Raw genomic sequence first — 26,835 nt, forward strand, 5'->3', positions numbered from 1 at the left:
ATAAAAATGCATATTTAGTTTTCAATCCACTAATTTTTGTATTTCTAAATAATGATATTTATAACATATTCAATGCCCAGGATGACTTCATGTCCCTCTACAAAGGGAAAAGCTATCAGACCCATTCTCCAGTGAGTTCACACAGAAGTGGATCACAGCTGCAGTCCCTAGGTGTGGGCGTTCCTGACTCATAGTGCATTTTGTGCTCCTTACCAAGCTCACAGCCCCTGTCCCAGTGTGGCACCCCCAAGTAAAAGGTCCTTGGCAAGGGGTCTGCAGGAGGGAATTCTATTGGATGTAGATTATCCTGGAACTCAGGGCCTTCTCTTCTTCTTTGTGACTGTGAGAACAAGGGGGACATTACTGAAATGAGATCTCCATTTCCAACACTGAAGCCAGGTTTTGGGGCAGGGCTGTAGACATTGTGACCATGCTGATGGCTGGAGTGTGGGCCAGATCCCATTTTGCCAGGACCACCTCATCTCTGTGGGGCTGTGCTTGTGAGACAGAATATCAGGTGATGCTGAGTGATAATAAAATAAATGTCTTTATTTTTAATAGATGGACAAAACAGACCCAAAACCAGACAGTGTTTTCCTGAAATGCATGGACGCTATTGAATACAATACAAATGAAGTTAAAACATAGATATCTATATTATGCTTCCTATCTGCTTTGTTAAGTATAGTCTTAATATAGCATTTCTGACACAGACAAAAATATACTTTTTTTTTTAACTACATCCACAAATACTGCCCTGATTAGCAGCAGACTTACGAAAACTTACTAACTGCACATGGAACTTGACCAATACACTTGAAGGGCAGAAGGAAAATGAATAACAGTTTTTTCCTATGATACTTCTATTTGAACTCCTAAATTCTTGTACTATATGAAAATAAAACACTAAAAGTGACTTTATTTGATCCACTTAATGTTTACATTCAGTTCAGGTTCACAAAAGTATGGTTTGTTTATAATACGTATACCATCCCATTTGGACAAGTAGAGATGAAATAACTTTTTTGACATGTCAGCTATGTTATCAACTTTGATTTTATGAACACATCTCATGCAAAGGAGGAAAAGAACCCCTGTCAAATAAATGTTATTCACAAATGTGAAGAATATGAAAGTAAAATGTATGATTGTGTTATGAATATTTTATCTTAAAATTGTAGGCTCAGAAACAATAAACTCAGTGTCTGAAAATGAGCTGTTTGCTTCACTGATTATAAATCCAATTTACTGTATAGTACTACTGTCCACAAATTGCAGAAGGGGAGAAAAACTTATAATTCCTCTGCAAATAAAATCTGCTTAAAGAATCACATCCTGTTGGCATTTTGCTTGTGGAAGTAGCATAGTTTTTGTTTGTTTGGTTTGGTTTTTTGCCTTTTTTTTTTCCCCACGGCTATCAATCACAGATATGGCCTTTGGTTATATGAACAGCTCTGTACAAATTTTAATGGTAGGACAGCTGAGCTAAGGCAATAAAACCTGTAAACAGACTTTACATGGGGCTGTTTGGTTTGGCTTTTGTAATCCATCCAAGCAGGAATACTGGATAAAATCGCATCAATTAAAAAAAACCATTATATAGGATAGAAAGTGCAAAATATTCTGATAATATTGAAAGTGTCTGGTTTGAAATTTTTTGGGCTAACACTTATATTTTCCACCTACCTTTTTTTGAGCATTTTAAAGCCATTTATGTTTTTATGGCAACAATAAAAGAAAAATATTTTTATTTTTTAATCAAAATGTCTTAAATTATTCCAGCTCAATCCCCTTCTCTTTTCCTTTTTTCCCTTCCCATAACTGGGCATTTTGAAATAAATAATACCAAAATGTTGCTGTATTTAAAGCATCTGGTCACTATGCAGCATCTCATAGTGAAATTCTAGCAATTCCTGGACAAAACTGAGGTAAGAGAAAAGTTTTTAGGAAGGCCTACAGGTGACTGTAAAATGGGATCCTCTAACTTAATTTGGAACAGCAGCATAAGGCATTGGCTATGTAAGCAGGTAAAACTGTGACTTGATATTTTCCCATAAGAAGGGATTCAGACTAGTGGATTTGGGCTGAAAATGGAGAATAATTTAGCAGTGCCTCTGTTCTTCCCCTCTTTCCTCTATAAAGTCTATTTCCTTATCTCTCTTCTGTGGTTCATGAGGGAATTAAGACTGCTGGGCTCGTGTTTGGTTTGTGACACTCAGCACCCTGAATTTCATGGGTGGCCTATTAACTCATCTCACAGGAGTTTTTAATTTCTTTGCTATATTGGCTCTTCTGAGTTTTTACTGCATATCCTGGTTTTGATTCCCTCAACCCAGAGCACACTCCATATTGGTAAGCACAGTAGTACTGCAGGTCACAGTGTATATTCAGAAATGAGCTGCAATGTTATTTTTATATGCAGTGTAAGGAGAAAAAAAAATTAACCTCTCTGAAATGAATATTCCCTACATATTAAATATATATGTATGCTGTTAAGACTCCACAAAAGGAGCAAAACATATCTAAGGATTCAACCTTGTGAAAGCTTATGTCAACATTGAATGCACAAGTTGATGGCTTCTTCCTTTAGCAGCAAAACCTATTCTTACATCTTCTATCCTCCACTATAACTCCTCATGCTGTGAGTGTTAAAAAAAGAAATTTCACTGGTGACCAGCAACAGGAGGATATCTGGATTTCTACCGAACATTTTCCGTCATACACAGATTTTAAAAAGAATTATTGGAGCATAACCCTTAATTGTAGAGAAATGTAGCTACTGGAGCTCGCGCTGAGAAAGGCACATACCAATGGGGACAGACACAATCATCCTGGCCCTGGGCAAGTGGAAACAGCACTGCCTGTTCCTGCTGGCCTGGGCAAAGTCAGCAGGGGCCTCATCTCCCCACTTTGCTGCTTCTGGCCAGCATTGCCATTTGTGAGCCACGTCTTGTCTGCACCTGGCCACTGCTGCTGCTCTGCAGGCTCACTGAGACGGCCAGGAGGGCAGGGAGCAGTGGAGGAGTCTGGCACTTAGTGGAAGACACCACTGTGCCTCTCACTGTGTGTGTGGGTTCAGCATTCCTTTCAGTTCCTCTCCAAGCTGCTTTCAGAGTCAAACACTTAGAGGTGTGGAAAGCTGTACAGCAAGCCTGGGTTTTTGAGAAATTTTTGAAGAAATGTTATTTTCTATGGAAAATCTGGATTTTTCAGAGTAATTCCAGCATGACCAAGCCAAAAGACTTTTCAGCATCTTTAAGAATAGCTTTTTTAAGTAAGTGAAAATTGGGAATTTTCTGCAAGGAAAACCCTCTCTCTTTCAAAGATTCTTGATTGTCTTTACTTTTCAATATTTATTCCATTGGTGAAGTTGCTTGGTGTCAGACTGCTTTGCTTGTGTTCATTTTGATGATGTCAAGATAAGTCTTCTTCACCCAACACCAAAAAAATCTATTTAGTTTGAGTTTTTCTATAAGAGCATTTTTCACAAGCTGAATTTCAACTCCAGTTATTGCTCTAAGAATTCTGGTGACAGTCACTAACCACAGAAAAAGAAAGAGAACACCCATATTAACATATTTTGCTTTAGGTTGCCTTATATCAGCTTTAACATAATTTTAAACTGGTGATTTAATTTTAACTTTTAAAAAATAATATATCATGTTTAGCACTCCTATAAGGAATTTATTACTATTTGTGCATTTTGCTGTCTCATACAAATAATAAATTACTAGATAGTATTATTTAAATTTCTTTATGAGGAAAAAAATTACCAGGCCAAAACCCCAGGGAATTTATCTATCTGTCTTTGCTCAAGCAACTAGCTCTTTAGAAATAAATCACTTATAGCTGTGGCAATATATTTTCACTTAATGCCAATAAAATGCTGAGTGATAATATTTCAGACTTACTGTATTATAATCTCTTCATATGATATCCTAGCTAAGAACTGTTGCACATTTTGTTCTACATATATTTTAAATATTTTTTAATGGTACAGTATATAGCTCTGGATGGAAGGAATGGGATTGAGTGTATACTTTAGTAAACACTCTGTGATCTAATCCAACATATTAGATAATAGCAGAAAAGAGTTCCTCCCATGAGATGCTCCTGCTCCTAGAAACAACTTAAAGAATGTGCAGTGGCATTTTATTCCCAATTCTTGCTTTTCTTCTGATAAAATGGTTCTTACTATTCTTTGTAGAATATCCTGCTTCTCATTGTTTTGCCTGGGGCTACAAGATTTTTTAATTATCTTCAGTGTTGGACAGTTCTGGACTTGAATCAACGTAGTTGAAGGCTTCCTTGTTTGTGAAAGTTGAGCTCAAAGTTAGACTGTGTCGTGGATTCACAGGTGCAAGTTCATTTAATACAATATTGTCACTTTTTACAAGAGTTGCTTTGTCCATGTGTTCTCTACTGTATCTGGCAACAACTGCATCAAGAAAGTCCAGCTTTGGTGGCAAAGTCCCACTTTCAAATAAGTACTTGGCTAAGTAGGAGACTATGACATTAGTAAAGAAGGAGGTGAGCATAGCAAGTGTTTTAAATGGGAATCTCTGGATATAGAGGTTGTTATCATCTTGGTACCAGCCAGGGTAGAAGATCAAGGGCTGAAGGTAGAGGTATGGCTCTCCTCCAGTTATTCTGAGGACCAGGCCAAACAGGTATCCTGCAATGGCACCGTAGGTGTTGGTTCCTTTAATAAATAACACACACAGGAGCTGGGGGAATATGATGATATAAATGAGGTCAGAGCTGAGGTACCAGAGGCCGTACACTGATGAAGCCAGCAGTGCCATCGCTGTTGCTGATGCTCCAAACAGAAGAACAGTGATTCTGATGACCCACACAATTTCCCTGTCTGAAGCCTGCAAAAAAAGGGAAGTGTTAGGGGGTTTTTTCATGTCTATACATGTATGCCTACACTTACATACAGTCAATATAAAATACTGAATTGTAAAAGAAAGCTTTGCATGATTAATTCAATAATAATTACAAACTAATAACTCAATCTCAAGCTCAGAGATAAAACCTTAGGGGTTATGGTTGCCATTCCCAAAGCGATTACTCTTTGAACATAGCAAAAAGCTTGATGATGAATCAAAGAGAAAAAACAGCAGTGTAAAAAATAGCTTTTAAATAGAATCACAATATGACACAACTTGAAAAAACCTGTTAGCGTCAGAATTTCTTCTTCTTTGTTTCATAATAACAACTCCAACTCATTAGACTATTCTGTTGCCAAATGATTTCCCAATAAATGAAAGATTAGAAAAATGTCTCATTTTGTGAAGAATTTATGTGGAACTTACACTTGTAGCAACACTAATTAGCTGTTTGGATAAATTGCATGTCCATGAGAACTCTTGACAGCTGCCCTCCCCAAGCCAGCTTTTTCACTTTTGTCATCAGTCACAATCACAATTATTTTTATGATTTTCAGTTTGTTCAACATACTGTTACCAATTAAATTCTTTTTCTAGTTACAGGCAGGAACATGAAAGAGGTGTTTCATTATGAAATTATAGTCTGTGTATCACCTAGTGAAGATCTCACCTAAAATTTTCTCTAAAAGTAAAAATGAAAACATTGTCTCACATTTTGCCGAAAGGCAAGCTGGTAAATGTTCCGAGCAAACATAGAACTTGCTGATAAAATTGAGGAATCAGCTGAGGACATCACAGCAGCAGACACGGCACCGAGGCCAAAGAACGAGATGTAGACCGGGCAAAGGTACTGCAGCACGATTGGTAAAATCATATCTGCTTCTTTTTTGCTCTTGGGGTCAGGGACACCGTATTCAGTCTGGTTCCAAGCTGCAATATGGACACCAGTATGTTATCAGTAACATTAGCAGCCACAGCACCTCTTGACTTCATGAGTAGCAAGCTATTCATATTACCACATTTTCATGCACATTCAAGAACAAACTGCTATTAGGGCCAGACCAATGGCATTTCAGAGAGGCAGTGTCACACCAGTTTCTGTTAGGCAGATTTAATTCTGCTCAGCATTTTTCTTTGTCTCTAAAATAAACTTTAAATTGCTCATAAATGTAGTTTTATTCAATAAAATAAGTCTGGGATCCATGTTTTTTTCTGATGTGTTTAACTACTCTTTTGGATTACAAATGGGTCTCAAAGCAATGCAAACATTTCTAACAGAATATTTTTAGCAGTTTAGCTACACAGTCACTGTGATTGGGAGCACTCTCACTATGACAAAAAAACCTTGGCAAGGATATATTGGTCAAACTAAGAAATTTCTGATAAATCAAAGAATCATTTAGGTTGGAAAACACCTTTATGATCATTGAGTTGAACTATTAGCCCAGCACTACCAAGCCCATCAATAAACCACATCCCCAAGAGCCACATCTACACCTATTTTAAATAGCTCCAAGGATGGAGAATCCACCACTTATCTGGGCAGCCTGTTCCAGTGCTTGACAAACCCTTTGGTAAACACATTTTTCCTAATATCCATTCTAAACCTCCCCTGCTGCAACTTGAGGCAATTTCCTCTCATCCTGTTGCTTGTTATGTGGGAGATGCACCTTGCTACAACCTCCTTTCAGGTAGTTGTAGAGTGCAAGTCTTCCCTCAGTCTTTTTTTCTCCAGGCTAAATAACCACAGCTCCTTTGGCCATTCCCCATTATTACTTTAACAACAAATAAAAGTACCAGAATCTAATACAAAGATTGAAGTATTGTATCTGTAGATATCTAGAATGTACAAAATTATTTAATTTCATCCACTGTGGTAGGAGCAATTTCCTTTGGGAGAAATATTCTATAACATTATTTTTCTATCTAGTCTTCTGTTGAAGTAGTCATGAGTTGAAAAATGATGCCACCTGGTTATCTGACCTATATGTCACCTATATCTAACACAAGATTTATTTTTACACACTTGTTGTGGTGGTATTCATTTTACATTTATTGTACTACTGATTTTTAATCATTTACCTGTAGATGCTCCAATTGCACCAATGAGCACTGCAGGAATAGCCATCACAAGACAGCCAAAAGCAGCCAGGAATGACAGAACTTGAGCATATGTGGCAGAAGATGAGGAAAGAACTCTCTGGAAATATGCTTGCCATGGAATTCCTCCTAATGTCTGCAAACACAACAGCATGCTGTGACTGGGGGGTAGCTGAATTGTTTTACTATCACCATACAGAGAACATGCACAAGGATCACTTGAATGCTGAAAGCCATATTGCTACTTTTTCATTTATTTATTGAATATCAGCCAGCCAGTAATAACTGCAACTTTCATTCTCACAAGCAATGTCAAAACTTTGTAAGTCCACTTAAATCCCATTCTTTTAGACAAGTTATTTTTTATACAATTAGCATCAACACTTGCACTTTCATAGTCTGTGTTGTCCCCAAGTCTTTTGACTTGATAAAACTTTATGGAAAGTAATATTTTCATATTTCATATTTGAAGAATTTACTCTCCAATACTCCTTCTCCACTAAAATTAGATTAGACTCTGACATGATATCAGAGCAAGATTTTATCTTCCTTTGTGAATGCGTGTAGTCATTCAAAGAAGGTGACACATTCTGTATACACTGAACTCAGGAATCTGAGAAATTATTCTCCTACTGCCTTAAGCAAATAAAATACCAATAGAAATTGGTAGAAGACACAGGTAAAAAAAAGGAAAAATTTTGATTTATGGTGAAAACCCTTCTCTTTTATTTGGATATGTAACTGAAGATCCTGATTGGACTTAAAATTATTTCTGCAAAATATAACACAAAATAGTATTACCAAAGGCTGAAAACTTGAGTGCTAACAATTCTGTCTTGAGAGCAGGATTTGAATAGTCTTCACTAAGTAACCAAGTGTCTGTCTCTAAACAGCATGGACAAAAAGCCAAGCAAATTTTATAGCCTAGTTCTATACACTAAATGAGGCAGGAGGCATTTGGACCAGAAAGTGTGTATACAGGTGTTTCATATAGCTTCATGCACACATAGGGAATAAATTAATATTTCACAGACAAGTCTGGTTTTGACTTGCTATTTATGACTGTTTTTCTTTGCCACCTTGATAATAATGTTACTTTATCAAAGCTTTCCAAGAATGTGTAACTTTCTTGAGCTATAATGAAACAGACAAGATGACAAGAAAGTGTGTCATAATTTGGCAATATCAGAATTTTCCTTTGGTCAACAGCAGAAATGAAACCTTCAGGCTTACAGGAGAGAATACAGCCACTTGAGCTAATGTCATACTTCAGGTCTCTGAGAGAATGCTGAATAAAATAAGATGTTTTAATAGACCAATTATAAAAAAAAACCCTGAAGATTTTTGGCTGTGAGGATTTGAAAAAAAAGCCAGAAAATGTAATCCCAAAATAAAACATGATAATAAAACGAGTGTAAATTTGCATTGGGACACTGAGAATGGAAAATATTAGCATGTGTTTCTAGATCCTCTAATGGAAAGTACTTAATAACCACCGATCCCATGTGTAATATAGGTATTAAATAATGAAAGACCATGGTTCATTCTGGCACGTGTGCATGTATGAATTTATCCATCCTGCCATCCATCTCTGCACAGCTTTTTATTTCCCTATACCAAAGGCATATTTAATCATTTGTATAATGTATTTATTGCCTTCTGCAATATATGAATTCCTCTGCCAACAATTACATCAGTTAAGCATTAGCTGCACACTTTTATTTAATTTTAACATGTCAGCTCTTTCAGCCTGATGTTATTTAAATTGCATTCTTGGCAATGCTGGCTGATATGTCACTGAAATCATTCAAATGTGCAGAAATATCAAGCAGGAGTCAAGAGGGTAAAAGTTTTCAGTGTGATAGAAACTCTTAACTAGACTCCATCATTTTCAGCTGTCACAGTAACATGGTGTAAGTGCTTAAATGCTTTACTCCTTCATACAAATCACCACTTACCAGTAAAAAGAAATTGTCCAACCATGTGTAAATGTCAAGGGAGTTGATAGATCCAAGCCAAGGTGCTTGGTACACGTGGTGCACAGCCGTGAGCCCAATGTCTGTTACTGCAGGATGGGACATGGCAAAGGGGACACTGATCCACTGGAACCAAAGAGAAACAATGTGATCAAGTCTAAAGATATTCTAAATCTGTGAAATTTCAATATTAACACCTTCTAGTTTTATTATTCTTGCTTGTTTGAATAAGATTGAATACCAAATTATCAAGATGATTTGCAAAAAGTCAGATTATGTGCAGGTGGAACATTTCTGAAATCCAGAGGGCTTGGTAGTGAATAGCTCAAGTGTCCTTGAGAGTGTGAGCAAAGAATAAATGGAAACTGCAAAAGCAGAAGCAAATACACATTTATGCAATTTTGTTCTGTTTTACCTGACCTCCTCATACATTGTTTACACTCTTTCCTGGACCACCAGACACTAGAGGAAGGAGCAGCAAAGCTCTGTGACAGTGGGAGTAAAAACTGCTCCAGAGTCTGGAGGAGAAGCTGGGATAACTGAATCTGTGCTCTCCTCTACTGTGACATCTACTGTGAGAGGGTCCCATCTGATCTCAACCTGCCTCCCTAGAGCATGACCATTTAGATACTGACTCTTCAGCCTCACTGATGACACTCTTGAGTTCATGAATATGAGTTCTTCAGTACTACATTATTGCTGTTTATTTCAAATGGGAAATTACTTAAAGAGCCCAACCTGAATTAAACAAAACACTAAAGAGCTATAGATCTAATAATTTAGAAAACTTCTGTACAACCTTCATTTGCTTCCCACCCCCCCATCAGGTTCACACTAATTTTTATGCTATTCCTGCAGGTTCAGGCTCTCTAGTGGTTCATGAGTGGATCACGCTGGAAGACAATTTCTGTACTTTGATTTATCTCCAGTTTTGGGAATTTCTGTAATGCATGCCATCTGTAGAAACGTAATGTCTCACAAATATTAACATTTATGTTAGGGAAAGAGTATTTTCCCCACTGTACAGATGAAGAAAAAAGATATGAGGGAAGAAAGTCTGGAATAACTTTTCATTTGAGGTGGCCAGCTGGAACTTGGATTTACTTTTTCAGGCTATTTAGCACCATTTCCATTAAATCACTTAAAGGCCATAGTCCTCACAGTAAGATGCCACAAAGTAAGCACACAGAGAGCTGGTTAGTGACCACCTGTGTAAGCAATGGCTGAAACAATTTTCCTAGAGCTGCACAAGAACTCTGTTGAAAGCAGAGAAAGAACACCAGGCCTCCAAGGTTCCCTTTGATTCCTCCGTCTTGAGCCACTCCATTTATTTTAGCATATCTCACTTCTCTGCACACCTTTGACTGTCAGTTTCTGCCACTGGCAAACAAAGCCAGCAGCTTTGATTTCACCCTTGTGATCAGTATCACACTGATGTTTTTCAATATGGGGCTTAAAGAACAGCATAAAATAAAAGGCTACCCACTGGCATATCATTGATAGCTGATGAGGGATATCCACTTCCACACTAAAACAGCCAAGACATCTGGTGAGACTTCCTATATTATGGTCTCCAAGGGTGGTGGAGGGAAATGAGGGAAAAACCAGGAAGATTAACTAAGTTAACAGGAGGTTAACTAAGCTGTGTAGGTGACAACCACAGAAAAGAGAAACAGTAGAGTATCAATTCTGCAGGTCCAGTGACAGAATTTTTCTACCAACAGCTTCGTATGTCTGATGCCTCCTGCCAGTGTCGCAGTCCTAAAGACTGACAGGGAAGGAGTCAGCACCAGTTCTATTCTGAGTTAGATGTATACTCCAGAGGAAAATTGTAAGAGTGGTTGGACTGCCAGACTGGCTGGAAAAAAGCCAAAGAATCAGACCTCTTGGATAGCACTATTTCCCAAGTACAGGCTGTACATTGATGCAAATGCAAACTCTTTTAAAGTCCGCACTCTGTGAGTCTGACCGGTTAGCAATGCTGTGCCTGGTACAGCCCAGGACACACTTGGCCCTTGTAGCTGCTCAGAACAAAATCCTTGACAAAATAGGGCAAAAAAAGCCAAACTTACCAGTCCCAGGAAGATGCAGAAGAGCTGAACTACGTCGGTGTAGGCCACAGAATAAACCCCACCCACAAGTGTGTACAAAGTGGCAATCAGGGCAGAAATAATGACTGAAATATTGACATTAATGTCGATGATCACACTTATAGTCGCACCTAAGGGGAAAACCAGAGCGCTGGGTGTTAGTGTGTGTATCACAGCATGTGTGATGAGAACCCCACCTTTGTTAAGTTGCATATATGGGTTCTGGACTGACACTTAGTAACAGCATTAATAATTACCCTCTATATTCTGCACACCCTTTCTGCACCTCTAAAGGGAATGGGAAAAGAGATGCTCCTGTTGGTCTAAGCTTAGCATCTGTCATTTTGCGTGTTCTTAGGAAATTGAGAAGTGTCCCAACAGCACTTCCTTACGTTGCTCAAGGTCTGTAAGGACTACACTCTCTTCTGTCTGTGAAAACCAGCTATGCCCATCCTTGATCGCCACAGTCTTCAGAAGGATACTGAGAATGTTCCTGCAATGCTGCCAGCCAGCTGCCACAGCACTTGCAGGATGCATCCCCTGAGGTCCCATGAAACTGTGTCTGTCCAGTGTATTTTAAAGTTTCCTCACTTGGTTCTCTTCCAGCAAGTCTTCCTTGCACTGGACTTTCCCAGGCTTCTCAGGGTCCTGGGATTCCTAAAAACTGATCTTGCCAGCAAAGAATTAAGCAGAAAAAGCACTGACTACATCAGTCTTTTCCACATCTTTTACCACCAAGTGCCCCATCCCATTCAGCAGTCCACACCTGCTTTTGAGCATTGAGGAGGTGATTCCTGAATCTGAACCAGTTCTGCTGGACTCCAGGACAGTCTCCCATGGGATTCTTCGCAGCAGAATGCTGGAGAGGCCCAGCTCTACTCTTCTAAAGTCTGTGGTTACAGTTGTGATATTTGCCTTGTTCCCCACTCTCAGGACCATGAGCTCCCCCATCTCATGAATATTGCTGCCAAATCTGCCTTTGACCTTTATACCTCTGACTTGTTCTTCCTTGTGTCTAAGGAACAGCTTCAACAGAGCACCTCCCTACAACAGCTCCCTGATCATTTGTGTCAAGAAGTTGCTGCCAGTGCACTCAAGAAACCTCCTGAACAGCTTGTGTCCTCCTGCTTGGCCCCTCCAGCAGCTATCAGGATGGTTATACATTTCCTTTTGATGTATCAACTATTTCAAACCATTGTGATGTTTTAAGACCATGTTTAAAAAATTCCTCTCCTCCTAATTAGGATGATTTCAATGAAACATCTTGCAACTACTTTTAGTGCTTGCAGTTATAGTAGATGGACATTCTGGAAAACATATTTGGAAGAGTTTTGGACTTAGAAGACAACATGATATGTGATATATAAGAGCTTCTGGGAGCTGACAGATCTTTTGTGGCTTTTGCTGCACAATGAACCTTCAAAGTTCATGTGCTTAAGAATTACAAGCTCAGACCTCTTCCACAGCTTAATGATCAGTGTTTCCCATCTACAACCCTGCCAAGCAAGGAGTATGGATGAAGAGCAAGTAGTGAAGAATACTGGGATTAAACATTAATCAGTGAGGATAGGTGTGAAAAAGGAACTAGATTAATCACAGAATAGTTAAAATAAAAATCTTCAATGACCTTTATAATCATGGACAGTCTTTAACTGTTGGCTGTTCTATAAATCTAGAAAGGTATTCACACCGCTTGTATTGAAATAAAAGAGAATGGCTTGTCCTTAATCAAAAACATAGCAAATACTCTGAGTGTTCTTCAAGTTATTCAACTCCTATCACCTCAGCATGCAGTTTTTTCTTAGTCTTTTAAGGATTTTGTGATGAAATTGTGGTAAACAAGCTCCCCATTGCTTTGCAGTCCATCAGAGCGCAGTTGGAGAGTACCTTCAAAGTTTATTTTTGTTTAAAATAGCTTATGCTAGAAGGCATTACCACATGCATGTGCATTATTAGTATGATTAGTTGGTAAAAGTCAATTACTGGTGCTTCAACTCAAGGGCTTTCTCTATTCTTAAAGGGGTTGCTAAATGCAGGCCTGAAATATAATTAGAAACCCTGGAAGCTGATTTTTTTCAGGACTGGATGAGTAGTTGAGTGATTTTCTATTGAGTCATAGTTTCACTAATTCTCCAAATCCTTTCTTGAGTATTTTCTTCATTTTGTCAAGAAGAAAGCCATTTAGAAATGAAGAATTCTTCAATTTATTGATCAGCGTCTGGTTTATTTCTATTATTTGTGTTATGGAATGGTCTGTACAAGGAGATCTCCTATATTCAAAGGATTATTTTGTTAAGATGCATTGGAAATGCTGTTACATATCATTAAGGGAAATTTTGACTGGGATTCTCTCATCCCAGAGATGTAAAAGAAAAGCTGGGTCAGATTTGACACAAAAGGGGCCCTTGCAATCACTTATGACACCCTCACTATTAACAGAAATTTGCTTCTAAATCCTTTCATGCTCTTTGAAGACGGACAACTTAAAGGTATGTGAAAATTAATAGATACTTTGCATGTCTTTTCCTTATCAAAATAATTAAAGGGGTAGCATTACTGGATTTATTTGCTAGTTAGCATGGGTCTGAGAAATATCACAGTCTGAATCACTTGCCTTAAATAGTTACCATTTGGAGCCAGAATTTTAATGCATTTCTGATATTCTTGATAGTTTCTACCTGTAATAAATTAATATTTATACTGCTTATTCCTTACCTAAGGCAGAGAAGATGGCAGCAGCCCAAAACATTTCTCCCATTAAAGCTGGAATGAACAGTAGTCCTCCCATCCTTTTTCCATAAAGCTGCTGAAAGGGGTCCAGCATTGTCACATAGCCTTTGGATCGCATGGGTTTTGCAAAAAAAAGGCCACCTACAAAGAAAAAGCTACGTAAGACACCAGCTGCAGTTCAGAAATGCATTACCATTAAGGGATAAAATGTTCATGGTCAGTTAAGGGTCCAAAATATCACCAATAGTATTTGTTTGTTTGTTTGTAAGTAAAAAGTACAGTAACAATATTCTCTGGAAACTCTTATTTATGTCTACAGAATTACTTAAACACACACTCCATTAGTTTCTAGAGTCTGATGATTTAAAAAAAAAGGTTTTTCTTATTTTTTCTGGCTCAGTTTATGTAATCTCCCATTATGGATGCTGTCAGAGTTTTGTCTAATTTTGGATTAGCCTAAGAGAATGGCTTTTCTACCTAATCCTGTTGATTCTTAGACTGGAATCCAGCATGAATTTTCACATACTCCTACTCTAAAAATAAAACCGTCTGAGATTCCCGAATCAGAAATAGAATTTCACATGTGGTTTAGTGCACACACAGCAAATCTGATTATTTCAGGATAATTCAGATTTATTTTGTATGTTTGGAACAACTTTACTACACCTGCAGGATATGTCAGAGGCCTTCTGAGTTCTGCCCGTGTCAGATTCCATTAATATTTCTTATACAGTTATTTCACTTATGTATGTTCAGGAATTTTGATATATCACTATTCTGCTCTGCCTGGCTGGTATATGGGCTGGATATGTACATAAATGTGCAAAGGCCTCCCCTCCTCAAATTCTTTCTGTCTTGGGGAAATTCTTTCTGTCTTTCTATCTATCTGAGGAAAGCTGAAAGAGCCCTTGTATGGAAACCTGTGTAGTTGAGATCTGCACATGACTATCACCCAGTCACCACAGTAAAACTGCTATATAAGGTATAATTATGAACTGGAAACCCTGTCAGTTCCCAGTAAGATATACTGTATGGCATTTGGCAATCCTTAATTAGGTTCCTCATGACAAGACATGTCATTTATTCATCATATTGTGCAGAAGATTTTTCCAAATTTCTATGTATTGGTTTTTGTAACTCATATTTCTTCATTTCATCAAGTTCCCTGAACAGAAGGTACTGGGCCATACACTGTCATCCCAATTTATAGTGCTTATGTGAATGCTGTGTTTAGGCAGGTAGATGCAGAAACACTTCAGCTTTTTTTTTTTCTTTTTTGTGATTCTTGGTTTGGTAATAGATCCTTTTCCTAATCTACTTGTTATGCCATCATCACAAAAGACAATTGAAGAAGAAAAAATCATAATCTATTAGGATGTTCAAACACCTATTAAAGGAAATAGGAGGTATTCAAACTTTTAAAACTAAATTGCTTGAAATACTAAGGAAAATAAATTGTATGGATAACAAACAGGGAGATTGATTTAATCTTAAATACTTCTTGTCTGAATCAGTAATATTTCTCTCAGCCTGATATTTATAATTTTGATTATTTTTTTTTTAAAGAAGGATAAAGAATTCCTCCCCTCAAACCTTCATGTACACATCATGCCTAGAGAAATTCTCTCCATGCTCTGCAGAGAGATACATGGTTACACATACAGACTGCTTTTCTCTGCAGTAGACATCGTAATTTTCAGGAAAACAAGTCTGGGTATCTCTAAACAGTTGGAAAACAAGCAGAGAGGCTAACTCTTTTGGACTATTGTGAATTTGTGTCAATTCTGCAGGGGCTGAGTATCAACACATTTCTCCTCACAGAGAAAAGCAAGACACAATTCTTCCCAAGAATACTTCTGGGTTTCACATTCTCTGAACTTCAGAGAAAGAAAAAACAATTCTTATCTCCTTTGCTGCTCCTGTGTTGTTCACAAGTGGAATGCATAGTGGAAGACTGTTTACCTGAAGGGAACTGATAATTGGATTCTGGTGTGTTTTGATTCACTGGCCAATTGGATCCAGGTGTGTGTGTGTGTGTGTGTGTGTCAGGACTGTTGGCTGACAGTCACGAGATTCCATGCAGTGGAGAGCAGTGCTTGGCAGATTCAGTTTAGATATAATGTAATATGGATGTAATATAGTATAGAATAATACAGTATAATAAAGTCATTAATTAGCCTTCTGATAAGATGGAGTCCTCCTCATCATTCCTCCTTCATTGGGGGCAAAAATATCTACTATAGCTGGGGGTGAGGAGGATGCTTGTGACTCCAATCCTAAGAGCCGGTTAACGACACCGATGGATCGTGACCCTCGTGCTCTCCTAAAGACACCAACTCATCTCCAGGCAGACATCCACAGTCCCTGTTTTCCTTACAGCACACAGAGCTGCTCTCAGGGGTGGCAACCACTGCCAGAACTGGAGCTTGCCGGCACATGCCAGGGAGGATCATCTGCAGGGGGGGAAGTTTCTGCCTGGGAAGTCAGGATAACTAGGGCAGGCCATTGGAAAGCATTTTCAAGGGGAAAAAAGAAAGAGGAAGGAAAACAAGTTGTATAGGAAGAAATAAAATGTGAGAGAGGATCTGGATAAACAACCAAAGGAAAGAAAGGGACAGATTAGGTAGGAGGACCCTGAGAATAGACTCAGAATAGACTGAGAGGTCAAGTAATATTAGAAAAGTGAGTACGTTAAGGGAATATGAAAAACACAGGATTTTTTTTTTTCTGTAACAACATGCTTTTTAAACAGTTGCATCATTATTTCAGCATTAGAACTTATAATGCTGTCTGTATTTTAAACTCTGTCCCTGCATATATCAGGATTCTGCATTAGCATTCTGGCATGTGATTTAGAGTTTTGTACATTTAAGAGATTGCATATTTCAGTTTTAACAAAATAGTTTCCAGTCTGAGGAAGTATGTGCTACATGCTTCCTACACAAAATCAAAAAAAGTTACCTAGATTCTTGATGGAGATCTATAAAGTATAAGCACTGTCCTAACCCAAAAGGATAGTTGTCTAATTCCAAGATTTATAGGTGTACTGATACCTGGGCACCTGGGTCATGTTCCAGATCACATAGGCAATTAAAGAAAACTTGAATATATAAAACTTGGTATTGACAATTTAAACACATCACTGACCCCCTCTACCCACACCCAAAGAATATGGTTGTAATAATCAAATAGGTCTTGGCAAGCAATTTGGGACACTTGAGATATCAAACGATTTATATTTTTTTGTCCTGTTTTGTTTTGGTTTTTTTCAATAGCCAAATGTACCAGAAGAAGGGATCCAGTTTCCTCAGCAATCTTTTATTATACCATAGTTTTTTATTTCAAAGAATGAACCTGACATCAGAACTCTTTAAAATGAGGGACTATTAGTTTTGGTATTTGCTTACCTAAAACCAGGCTAAGGGAATATCCAATAGGAGCCTGAGCCCAAGCTAGACCATAGTCTGGGACATACACAGCTTCTGCTGTCCCATTGATGTAACCTCCTCCAACCCATGTGGCTGAAAAGGAAGAGATGGAAAAGTCTTTAATGTCCACAAAGAAAGAAAAGATCACACACTGTACAATAAAATCGTCATTATGTAGGATATGTCTATTTTTTATTATATCAACAATACAAGTGCCAGGCATGGCATCTTTTTATTAAAGGCAGGCCTAATTTGAATATACAGCCTAAGCAGATGAAAAAAGAAGTCAAAAGGACTGAGGCAATCATCAAAGTGTCTAAGTCTCTATATAGTCAGTGAAGATGTGAGGGTTGAGTCCCCCACTACACTTATTTACTATTACTATTTTGTTTGTGTTAGTACAAATGAAGGAGAGGTATAAGGGGGAGTCTAAAGAAGAACGTGTAAATTAGGCAAAAGTTTGATGAACGCATTATTTACCAGGACCTTCATGAAAAAAAAAAAAGCCATTTAAACCTTGTTAAATTTTTTTTGTTACATGAAGTATACTAATAAACTCTGAGTTCTCAAAATATTTCTGCATAGAGTTGTGGTGCTTTTTTTGTCACCATATAAGTTCTAAACTTTAATTAATTTAATTTATTCTTCCTTGAGCCATATTCAATAAAGGATATGTGCTGTCTCCAATATTTCTGATTTTATCTCTCTCTCTCCAAAAAGAAGTATTTTTAATATACTGTCCTCTGTCACTTAATGAGTTGATTCTCTGCCTTTAAAGGAAGTTTCTACATTTGAGAATTTGGGATCAACAGTATATATGAGAGAAAAACTCCAACACAGAAATGTGTTGTGATTACATCTGCAAAAATATTTCATAACAAATCAAGTAATAAAGTTCATCTCTTCCTGTTTGCAGATTCCATGCAAAAAAAAAAAAAATTATTATCTCTGATGTATAATGAGCAAGTTTTAGAAATCCAAGTTTGCAGTTTGAACAAGGGCAGGCAGACCATTACAAGTCCTAGATTTCTGTAATGATGTTTTGGTTTGTGTAAGAAGCCTTTACTTTTTCATGTAAGAGTAGTTAGGGTTTCTGTGTAAAAAGTCACAATAGTTGGAAACGTATTTTTCTTAAACATTCCTCAGAATTTTCCCATCATCCACCGTTGTGCAGGCAAACTTGATTTTGTGTTTAAGACAAACAATTGGAGAGAAAAACAAATTAGGAAATTTAATAAAATTCTTTAAGAAATTTCATTAAGAGCTAAATAACTACTCTCTTCCGCTTGACTGTGATATCTCTCAAGTACTACTAGAGAGTATTTTGCTGAATTTCACTATGGCTTTAGAATCAAAGATCTACAGCAACCAGAGAATTACAATTGTCCCCCTTTCAGCAATTTGAAGCACAAGAATGAGCCATTCTGTTGTTGGAAATGGTATAATGGACTTTTATGAGGGTGTGCATGCAGAGAGAGGCTGCAACAAAAGAAGTGACCCAAGGAGACCTGTTACAAGTAGAATTTTGGTTATCAAGAACTATTGCGTACTACAGAGATAAGGGGTGAGTGATGCCCATACAGGGCCACGTGGGGAAGATGGGTTAAGGCTGATTCTTAACAAGGAGAGCAAGGATACATAATCTACATAAAAAGTTGTCAAACATTTGGGATTTTGTGACTCTTTACAGTGTGAATTAAGATAAAGGAGAATATCATACTTTGTTTACTGGATTTCTAGAATTATGGAATTGTTTGGATTGAAAGGGACCTTAAAAATCTTCTATTTATAACCCCTCTGTGATGGGCAGGGATGCCACCCACAAGGCCAGGTTGCTCAAAGCCCTGTCAAACCTGTCCTTAAACACTTCAAGGGATGGGCAACCACATCATCTCTGGGCAACCTGTTCCAGTGCATCACCATCCTCACAGCAAAGAATTTCTTCCTAATATATAATCTAAATCTACCCTTCAATTCTCTACCTCTACATCTCATCCTTTTACTACATGCCCTGATCCCCATCTTTTCTATAAACCCCCTTTAGGTACTGTAAGGCTGCTATCAGGTCTGCACAGATCTTTCTCCTCTCCAGGCTTAACAACCCCAACTCTTCCAGCCTGTCTCAGAGATGAGTGTTGGGCCCAGTCCTGTTTAATATCTTTCCTGATTATCTGGATGAGGGGACTAAATCTACAATTAGCAAATTTGCAGATCACACAAAGTTGGGTCAGAGTGTTGATCTGCAGGAGTGTAAGATATGGACAGGCTGGAGACATGGGCTGAGGCCAGCTGCATGAGGTTCAACAAGACCAAGTGATGAGTCTTGGGTTTCGGTCACAACAACCCCAGGCAGTGCTACAGGAAAACGGTAGTGTGTGGAAACGGTGTGTCTGGGAAACGGTCCAGCACAAAAGAACTTGGGGATGCTGGTCAACAGCAGATGAACATGAGCAAATGTGTGCCCAGGTGGCCAAGAAGGCCAATGGCAGCCTGGCCTGCATCTGCAATAGTGCAGCCAGCAGGACCAGGAAAGACATTATCCCCTTGTATTCAGCACCTCTAGTACTGTGCCCAGTTCTGGGACCCTCGCTTTTAAAAGGGCTGAAATGTGTCTGGCAAAGGGTGACAAGGCTTGTGAAAGGTCTAGAAAAGATGTCTGATCAGGAACAACTGGGGCAGCTGGATATGTTTAGTCTTGAGAAGAGTAGGACCTCATTGCTCTCTACAACTGCCTGATAGGATGTGGTGATGTGGGGCCAGTCTCTTCTACCATGCCTGCAGTAAAGGCACAAGAGAAAACAGTCTTAAACTGAGGCAGGTGAGATTCAGATTAGATATTAGAAAACAGTTTTGACTGTTAGGGTAGTCAGACATTGGAATATCTTTTCCAGGGAGCTGGTGGAGTTACTGTCCCTGGCAGTGTTTATGAGGGTCTGGATCTGGCGTTGGGTGATGTGGTTTAGGGGCTACAGTGGTAGTGCTGGCTTGACAGCTGGACTCTATGATCTTGAAGGTGTCTTCCAATCCCCATGATTCTACAATTCTGTGATTCTAAGTTTTTCTCAACAGGGCTGCTCTTAATCCACTCATCACCCATCCATGTTTGGATTTGCCCAGATCCAGGTGGAGGATCTTACACTTGGCCTCTTTCACTGGGCCAGGTATCTTTGTATGGGATCCCTTCCCTCTAGAGTATTAACCACAGCACTCATCTTGGTGTCATCTGCAACCTTGTTGAGAGTGCCCTCATTCCCCTTGTCCATGGCCCCAACAAGGCTATTGAACAGTACTGGTCCCAACATGGACCCCTGAGGGACACCACTCTCTACGGAAAAATCCGTGACTACCTGGGATGTGTGTTGCTTATTGTGTCCTAAGCAGCACAATCTTGTGGAATAAGCACCTGTATCCAATAGCAAAGAGTAAATATTTACAAAGGGAAGCTTATTTGTGTCTTTCCCCAGAAAATGCCTAAGCATGAATTCTACATTAATTATATACTTGGTTACAGGTAGGAATAATATCCCATAGTCGGGGGCAGATGTCCATCACTGCTGCAGCTGTGGTGAATGGGGCTTCCAGCTCCAGCATTGATTTGCCAACAGTTGCTACAGAGATATCAGATGTCCCCAAGGGGCACTTGGATGACATGCCTAGCTCCCTTATTTTCTTCTGGAGGAGATCAAGTCAATTCCCTTCTGTGTGATGTTGTAGGGGTCATTACCTGCCACTGTCTGCCCTGCAGACAGATACTGCTGTGTAAGGTGGCATGAAGGATTTAGCCCTTATTTTTAATTTTATTTCTTGATTTCTGGATTGGCGTTTGAAAAATTGCTGCTAATCAATTTTTCTGTGCACATGACTGTTCTGGAACACCTGTCAAGGACCACAGAGCTCTAGGAAGGTGTTATATGTCTTTTTTCTGAGGGGGTGAATGGATAGTCAGCACGTACACTGACACAGGTAAACACATTAGAAATGAAATAAAGGGATAAGATAGGATGGGATTTCAACCTTAGATATTAATTTTCTGATCCTCATTTGCTAAACCACAATTTAAAGTTAGTTTAATACCATTATTTTTGGTGAAATTCTTTTTGTTTTTACCTAAATCAGCCAAAAGGAATACAAATTTAATAATCTATGGAAGCATTCATGTGGTAATCTATTTTAATCTTCTCTTTGCCTGCCATCTGAAGAACAAAAAAATGCAGCAAATACCAACATCCATTTAAAACATGCACTGTAAAAAATGATCAGACAAATACTGATGGTAAGGAGTGAAATTTTTCTTCTAGTTCCTGTAAGACACACAGAAGTTGATCTTGGAGTTCTTGATATATAGTGATATATACTAGGAAACCAAATTTTTTGCCACTTCTTCAGGAAGAATTCCTTGTCTGAGCACTCAAATTATTTAATAAACTCATCAAGTTCTGTAAAATGAAAATACTGATCCAAGGATTAGAATAAAATAGAATCGTGTAATTTTTTTTTCATGTGGAAGGGTTATGTAGCTCTATCCAACTAAAATGCAAAAAATTACATCAATAGATTATTACCTTTTGGGTCATGTTTGTGAGCATTTAGTTATGTAATCTCAACTATTTCCTTTGGGGTTTACACTCAATCACTAAAATCAAATTAGATTAAATTTTGTTGCAGATATCACTCCTTAAAAAAATCATTCACAAAAATAAGGAATACTAGTATTTAATGCAGCATTTTATCTATAATTATATAAAAATTATACACAGAATAAATGCGTCTACTGTGGTACAATGTTATTTCATTTCAATATAAGCTGCTGTGATCCATCCACAATGCAACCTTTTCACTCCTTCCATTTTCTTATTTGCAGACACACTCAACCTTCAACAGGCTTTGTGTTCAGCATTTCAGTAGCTGGTTGATACAGCTTTTTCTTCTTCAGGATCATAGCATATACCCAAAAATATCTACAGCTGTTATTCATAGGTAGTGCTTTAAGATTTTTCAATGTTGTTTAGAAAATCAGCTATAATTACTCTGGAATATTGACTTTGGTGCTTATGTCCTGAATTTTATTTCAAATTTATAGGCTACGTGCTGTCATCCTCTCCACTAAGTAACCCTAGAAACTTCTACCACTTTCATGGCCAATACCCATGGAACATTGTAGCGTTTGTCACAGGCAAAAAAGAGAAAATAAGGCCTTATCTCATAACCCGAAGTGCTTCATGTACATAAAAACAATGTCCTTTCTGGAGATCTTTAAAACAATTCTTGTTTTCCTGTTGTGGGGAAGCTTTGCTTTCTAATTTATATTTAGACAATTAAACCTGGAAAACATAAAAATGATGTTGGAATAGTCATGTATTGCGAATAGTCAGGGTCGCGATGTGCGAAATCAGCATCAAACATTTTTTGAAAAGCAAGCATTTCAAGCATACCTTGAAATGTATGTCCCTTTTGTAAAAATTATCAAGCTGTAAAAATTATTGTCGATTTTCATCAGCTTACTTTCATAACTGTTTTGTTATGATTTTAGAAATCGAGTGCCCCAAACACCCTGAGACAAAGCTCGGACGAACCTCTGGCTCAGCAGATTTGTGCTCAGATCTCGCTTTATGCACCAGCCATGGTTCACTACAACTGAAAGGTAAGTTAGTTGCCATATCATGCATTAATTGCCAGACTTAAGGAAGGCATAGGGGAAAAAGAGTGTCAGCCTTGACAGTATAAAATCCGTGCTAGTTTGAGCTACCCAAAGGCTTTGGGATCAGTCTGATATTCTGCTGCAAAGATGAGACACTGCGCCATCTCTAGAGCTTGCACAACACAGGATGAACATGTGCAGGTGTGAATTGTGGTGGCTACAGAACATGCCTGAGATACAGGAAATCCCAGTTCAGGTCTCATCTGTGTTTCAGTTGTTACACAAAATATTCCTGCAAAATAGGATTGAGGAGACCAGAATCTGTATCTTCTATATGCAAAGCCATTAGTCGTAGCCACTTCTGTGGGAAATGCTTTTTTATCTCGACTCCCCTGATTTAATGTTTATTGTTTTGTGGCAACCAATATTTCTGCAAAATATTCTGTTTTCAATGCCCTTGAAAACATTTCATTCAGCAGAAAGCAGTCTAACCAGCTCTCACTAGGAGCAGACTCTCGTCATACCCTATGCACCAGTAGCTGATGGATGCATGATACGGTAAATTACAGCACAGTGCAAAAAGTAGAACATCTGACTGTATTCAAACTTTATTGACTTTTACAAACATTCTTTACTCAATATCTAAACATTCAGTCTTCGAATGAGCAAAATGCCCCTGCAAAAGAATGTGAAGTTATCTCAAATAAAGAATGCAGATTTTTGGCCCAAGTTTTACCTGGCTCTTCCTTATTAGATAATTGTGAAAGCAGAGCAGGGCAAAACAGCAAAATATAAATATAGTCAGATAAATTTAATTTGACAATTGAAAGGGCTTTGCCTGAATAGGATTTAGATTAAATTAGGAATGAAAAAAACCCCCATGCCTAAATATTAATTTGCCTTAATATAATGGTGGGCAAATTCACTCTTCCTATAACGCATTTTTGTTTCAATACCATAATATAAGTTTTGAGATTTTGGACAGTATTGTGAATATTTTATTTACCCAGGTAAGACAGTTGGTTTGACTGGCTCTGGGAGTCAGAGAGCATCGTTTACAAAATCAGTGAAGAACTCTTCCTTCACCCAGCCTTTTCTTACTGATACTAATATTGAGAGTAAAGCATTATTTTGTCCAATTGCTGAAAAAGAAGCTAAAGAATCCACAAAATAAGTTTGCTGAAATCTGTACAGTTACAAGTCTGGAGTTATGTCAATTTTCTTTTAGAAAGTTAATTTATGTTTTACACCCTCCCCTTCCCAACAATCTTTTTCCCTATAAACTTTGTTTTACTCAGATTAAACAAACCCAATAACACACAAATATGGATGGTTTTAAAAACTATAACAATTATTTTAAGACTTTCTAATTAATCTATATGAATTCCATACTTTTGTCCCAAACATATCTGATCTACAGATGATTATGGATTGAAAATATATGTAAACTACTTAAAATATATTCTTTCTGTAAGATTTACAAATATTTGTTGTTTCTATACAGATGCTACATTTGGCTGTTCATTAAACAATTGGAATAAAAAGTATATCTACTTTCCCCACTTTGCATTACTCAACATGCAGCTTGCAATTCATTCAGATGGAAAACTGACAAGTTTTACACTGACTAGGAAACAGTAAGGTGTTTTTTTACATACCTGTCATTGTAAATCCACCAACTAACAAACCAATGTCTCTTCCACCGACTATAATGGCTTCGCTGCGATCTCCTTCGCTGCCGGTGTTCTTGGTTTTCCAAGCAGCCCATATCCCTACTGCCAGGATTGCCAGGTAGAAGACAACTATGGCCACCAGTCCCTCCACATGGAAAGCCATGTTGAAATCCCAACTGTTTCTTTTATTGCTATTTCATTAAGACCTCTGGAGAGAATGCAATAATAGGTCTGCTTTTAGCATGCCTGCTTTTTAGAATCAGTGTACAAAAACCCTCAGATGGTTTTTAAAGAGACTATTCCGATGAATTTATGAAATGAGAATTTCAGATGTAATTGAGATTGATGTCGCATGCCAATTAAAACGCCTGTGGAGCAACAACCAGTGGTTACAGTCTCCGAACACAAAAGGGAATGAATGACGTGGCTGAAAGCTAAACTATCCTTAGAAGTCAGTTATTGAGCACTGAATTATTTTGGTATCACCAAGTCCTCAACGTCTGGGAACTTTTCAGTCACAGACTAGTATGGTACAAAAGATAGAAAAATCTTGGCCATGTGGACTATTACAAAAATCTCTATTTTGAAGACAAAATTGCTTCAAGTAATACTAGAACTACGTATAAGTAATAGCTACAACAGCAAAACACATCTTTTACATGTTTGTATTGGAATGCTGAGTCTGGTCCCCCTTGTAACATCTCCCGTACTTTAAAGTCTGCGATTTGTTTTTTGCAACATTTAATTGTCCAGCATGAAGCATATGAATCTGTTCTCTCACGATACGGGAAGCAAACGGAAAGCTTAAAAGCTGTCGGAAGGCAGAAATGTTGAAGTGTACGAACCACAGCGGGGGAAAACTCCCGAGCGGCGCGGACAGCGGCAGCCCCGTACCCAGCCTCTCCCGGAGCCCCCTCCCCACGCTGGCCCCGCCGCTCCGCGCTCGCTCTGGCGCCGGCGAGCCCCGTCCGCGCTCCTCCCGACGGCTCCGCGGCGGGGCCAGCCGCCCGAGCCAGCCCTACCTCCGGGGCTCCGGGGGCTCCGCGCTCCGCCGAGCGCCTTGCGCGGCCGCGCCCCCGCCCCGCGCCCGCGGCAGCAGCGCCCGCTCGTCCGCCCGGAGCGCCGTCGGGCCGGGAGAGGAGCCCGCCGCCCGCCGCCCGCCTGCGCTCCGCCGCCCGCCTGCGCTCCGCCGCCCACCTGCGCTCCGCCGCCGCGCTGCCCCGCAGCCCGCGGGGCACGGCCGCCCATCCCGCGGGGCGGTGTCGGGACCGAGCCGCCGGGGCCTTTGTCCCCGCCCGGGGCTTTCCCGCTGGAAGGAGCGAAGGAAGAAGGATCGTCTCTTGCCCCGCGGTGCCGACGGTGCGCCGAGTGCTGAGGCTGCGACGGGGGTCTCGTGGATTAAAAAGAGGAAAATCTCTTTATAAAGGAGGAGGGTTCAGTGGGGTGAGAGGACCGCGTCCGTCAGAGCTGGGGGGAGGAAGGGGGAAAGACGTCAGAGTGATAGGGGACGTTGGGGGGAAGTAAGGATGACTCAAGGGAGACTGATTGTCGTGTCATGGCAGGGAAGCAGGGTTAGGAAGTGAAATTGAGGTGAGAAGACAAAAGGGAATGAGGGGAAACAGGAAGGAACAGAATCATATTGAACCAACGGGGAAGAGGAAGAAATGAAAGGGCCGATCTAAAAAGACATACTGAAAAGAGCAATGGAGAAAGGGAAGAGAGCAGAGGTAGGGGGAGGGCAGGTGACCCCTGTGCTCCCCTTGCCCTCCCTAGCAGCCTTTCCTTGCCACCCCTGGGCCTGGCACTGGGTGAGAACCAAGCCAAGGTATGTCTATGAGAAGCTGGTCAGGACCATCTTTTGCCACACCTCCCTTCCAAACCTGGCTGAAAATGCACATTGGCCTTTCCCAGATCTGGGACAGTTAGTTCTTTGGGAGACTCCTTTTTTTTTTTTTTTTTTTTTTTTGCCATGTCTCTTATAAACCTCACCTGCAGAACTAGGGTCATACCAGCTTTCCTGTGCTTGCACTTTTGCTCTCTGTCTCCAAATGATGCTGGACAGTGAGTTTGTAGGTTCTGAGAATAAGAGTACATGTGCAAAGAGGACCCACATATGCCCTTGCCCCAGATTTGAGAAAGGGAAGATCATGCTGAACTGTGGCATTCTCTGTCAGCTCTTGAGAGGCAGTTAACATGGGCCATTGGCTCATGTAACTTGAAAAGTAGAAATAAAAAGCCCACAGGAGTGCAGAACTGCTACTGGCAAAAGAACTAACTTGAAGCAGAAAATCTGAAATCATTCTCGATT

General features: G+C 39.2%; 1 protein-coding gene across 1 annotated transcript; it reads right to left on the reverse strand.

Annotated features, from left to right (window-relative positions):
- Window positions 1–528: 528 nt before the first annotated feature.
- On the reverse strand, window positions 529–26,068 carry SLC5A7 (solute carrier family 5 member 7). Its single transcript, XM_071430742.1, has 9 exons — window positions 25,725–26,068; window positions 24,513–24,735; window positions 17,196–17,309; window positions 13,774–13,929; window positions 11,041–11,189; window positions 8,951–9,094; window positions 6,975–7,128; window positions 5,605–5,822; window positions 529–4,874 (listed from the first exon to the last, which is right to left on the reverse strand). The coding sequence occupies exons 2-9, from the start codon at window positions 24,688–24,690 to the stop codon at window positions 4,251–4,253; spliced, it is 1,737 nt and encodes a 578-aa protein (XP_071286843.1). The 5' UTR covers window positions 24,691–24,735; window positions 25,725–26,068; the 3' UTR covers window positions 529–4,250.
- Window positions 26,069–26,835: the final 767 nt, after the last annotated feature.

Source organism: Agelaius tricolor, unplaced genomic scaffold (assembly GCF_023055355.1).
Source record: "Agelaius tricolor isolate 1412-34295 unplaced genomic scaffold, bAgeTri1.0.p SCAF_7, whole genome shotgun sequence".
NCBI classification, from domain to species: Eukaryota; Metazoa; Chordata; class Aves; order Passeriformes; family Icteridae; genus Agelaius; species Agelaius tricolor.

What these genes read in the sequence shown, in the direction of transcription:
- SLC5A7 (XM_071430742.1), bottom strand. Translation starts at nt 24,690, where the DNA reads ATGGCTTTCCATGTGGAGGGACTGGTGGCCATAGTTGTCTTCTACCTG. An exon ending in TGGTGGATTTACAATGACAG is followed by an intron (nt 17,310 to 24,512) that starts GTATGTAAAAAA and finishes CTTCCTTTTCAG; the next exon opens with CCACATGGGTTGGAGGAGGT. An exon ending in TTCCCTTAGCCTGGTTTTAG is followed by an intron (nt 13,930 to 17,195) that starts GTAAGCAAATAC and finishes TTTTCTTTGTAG; the next exon opens with GTGGCCTTTTTTTTGCAAAA.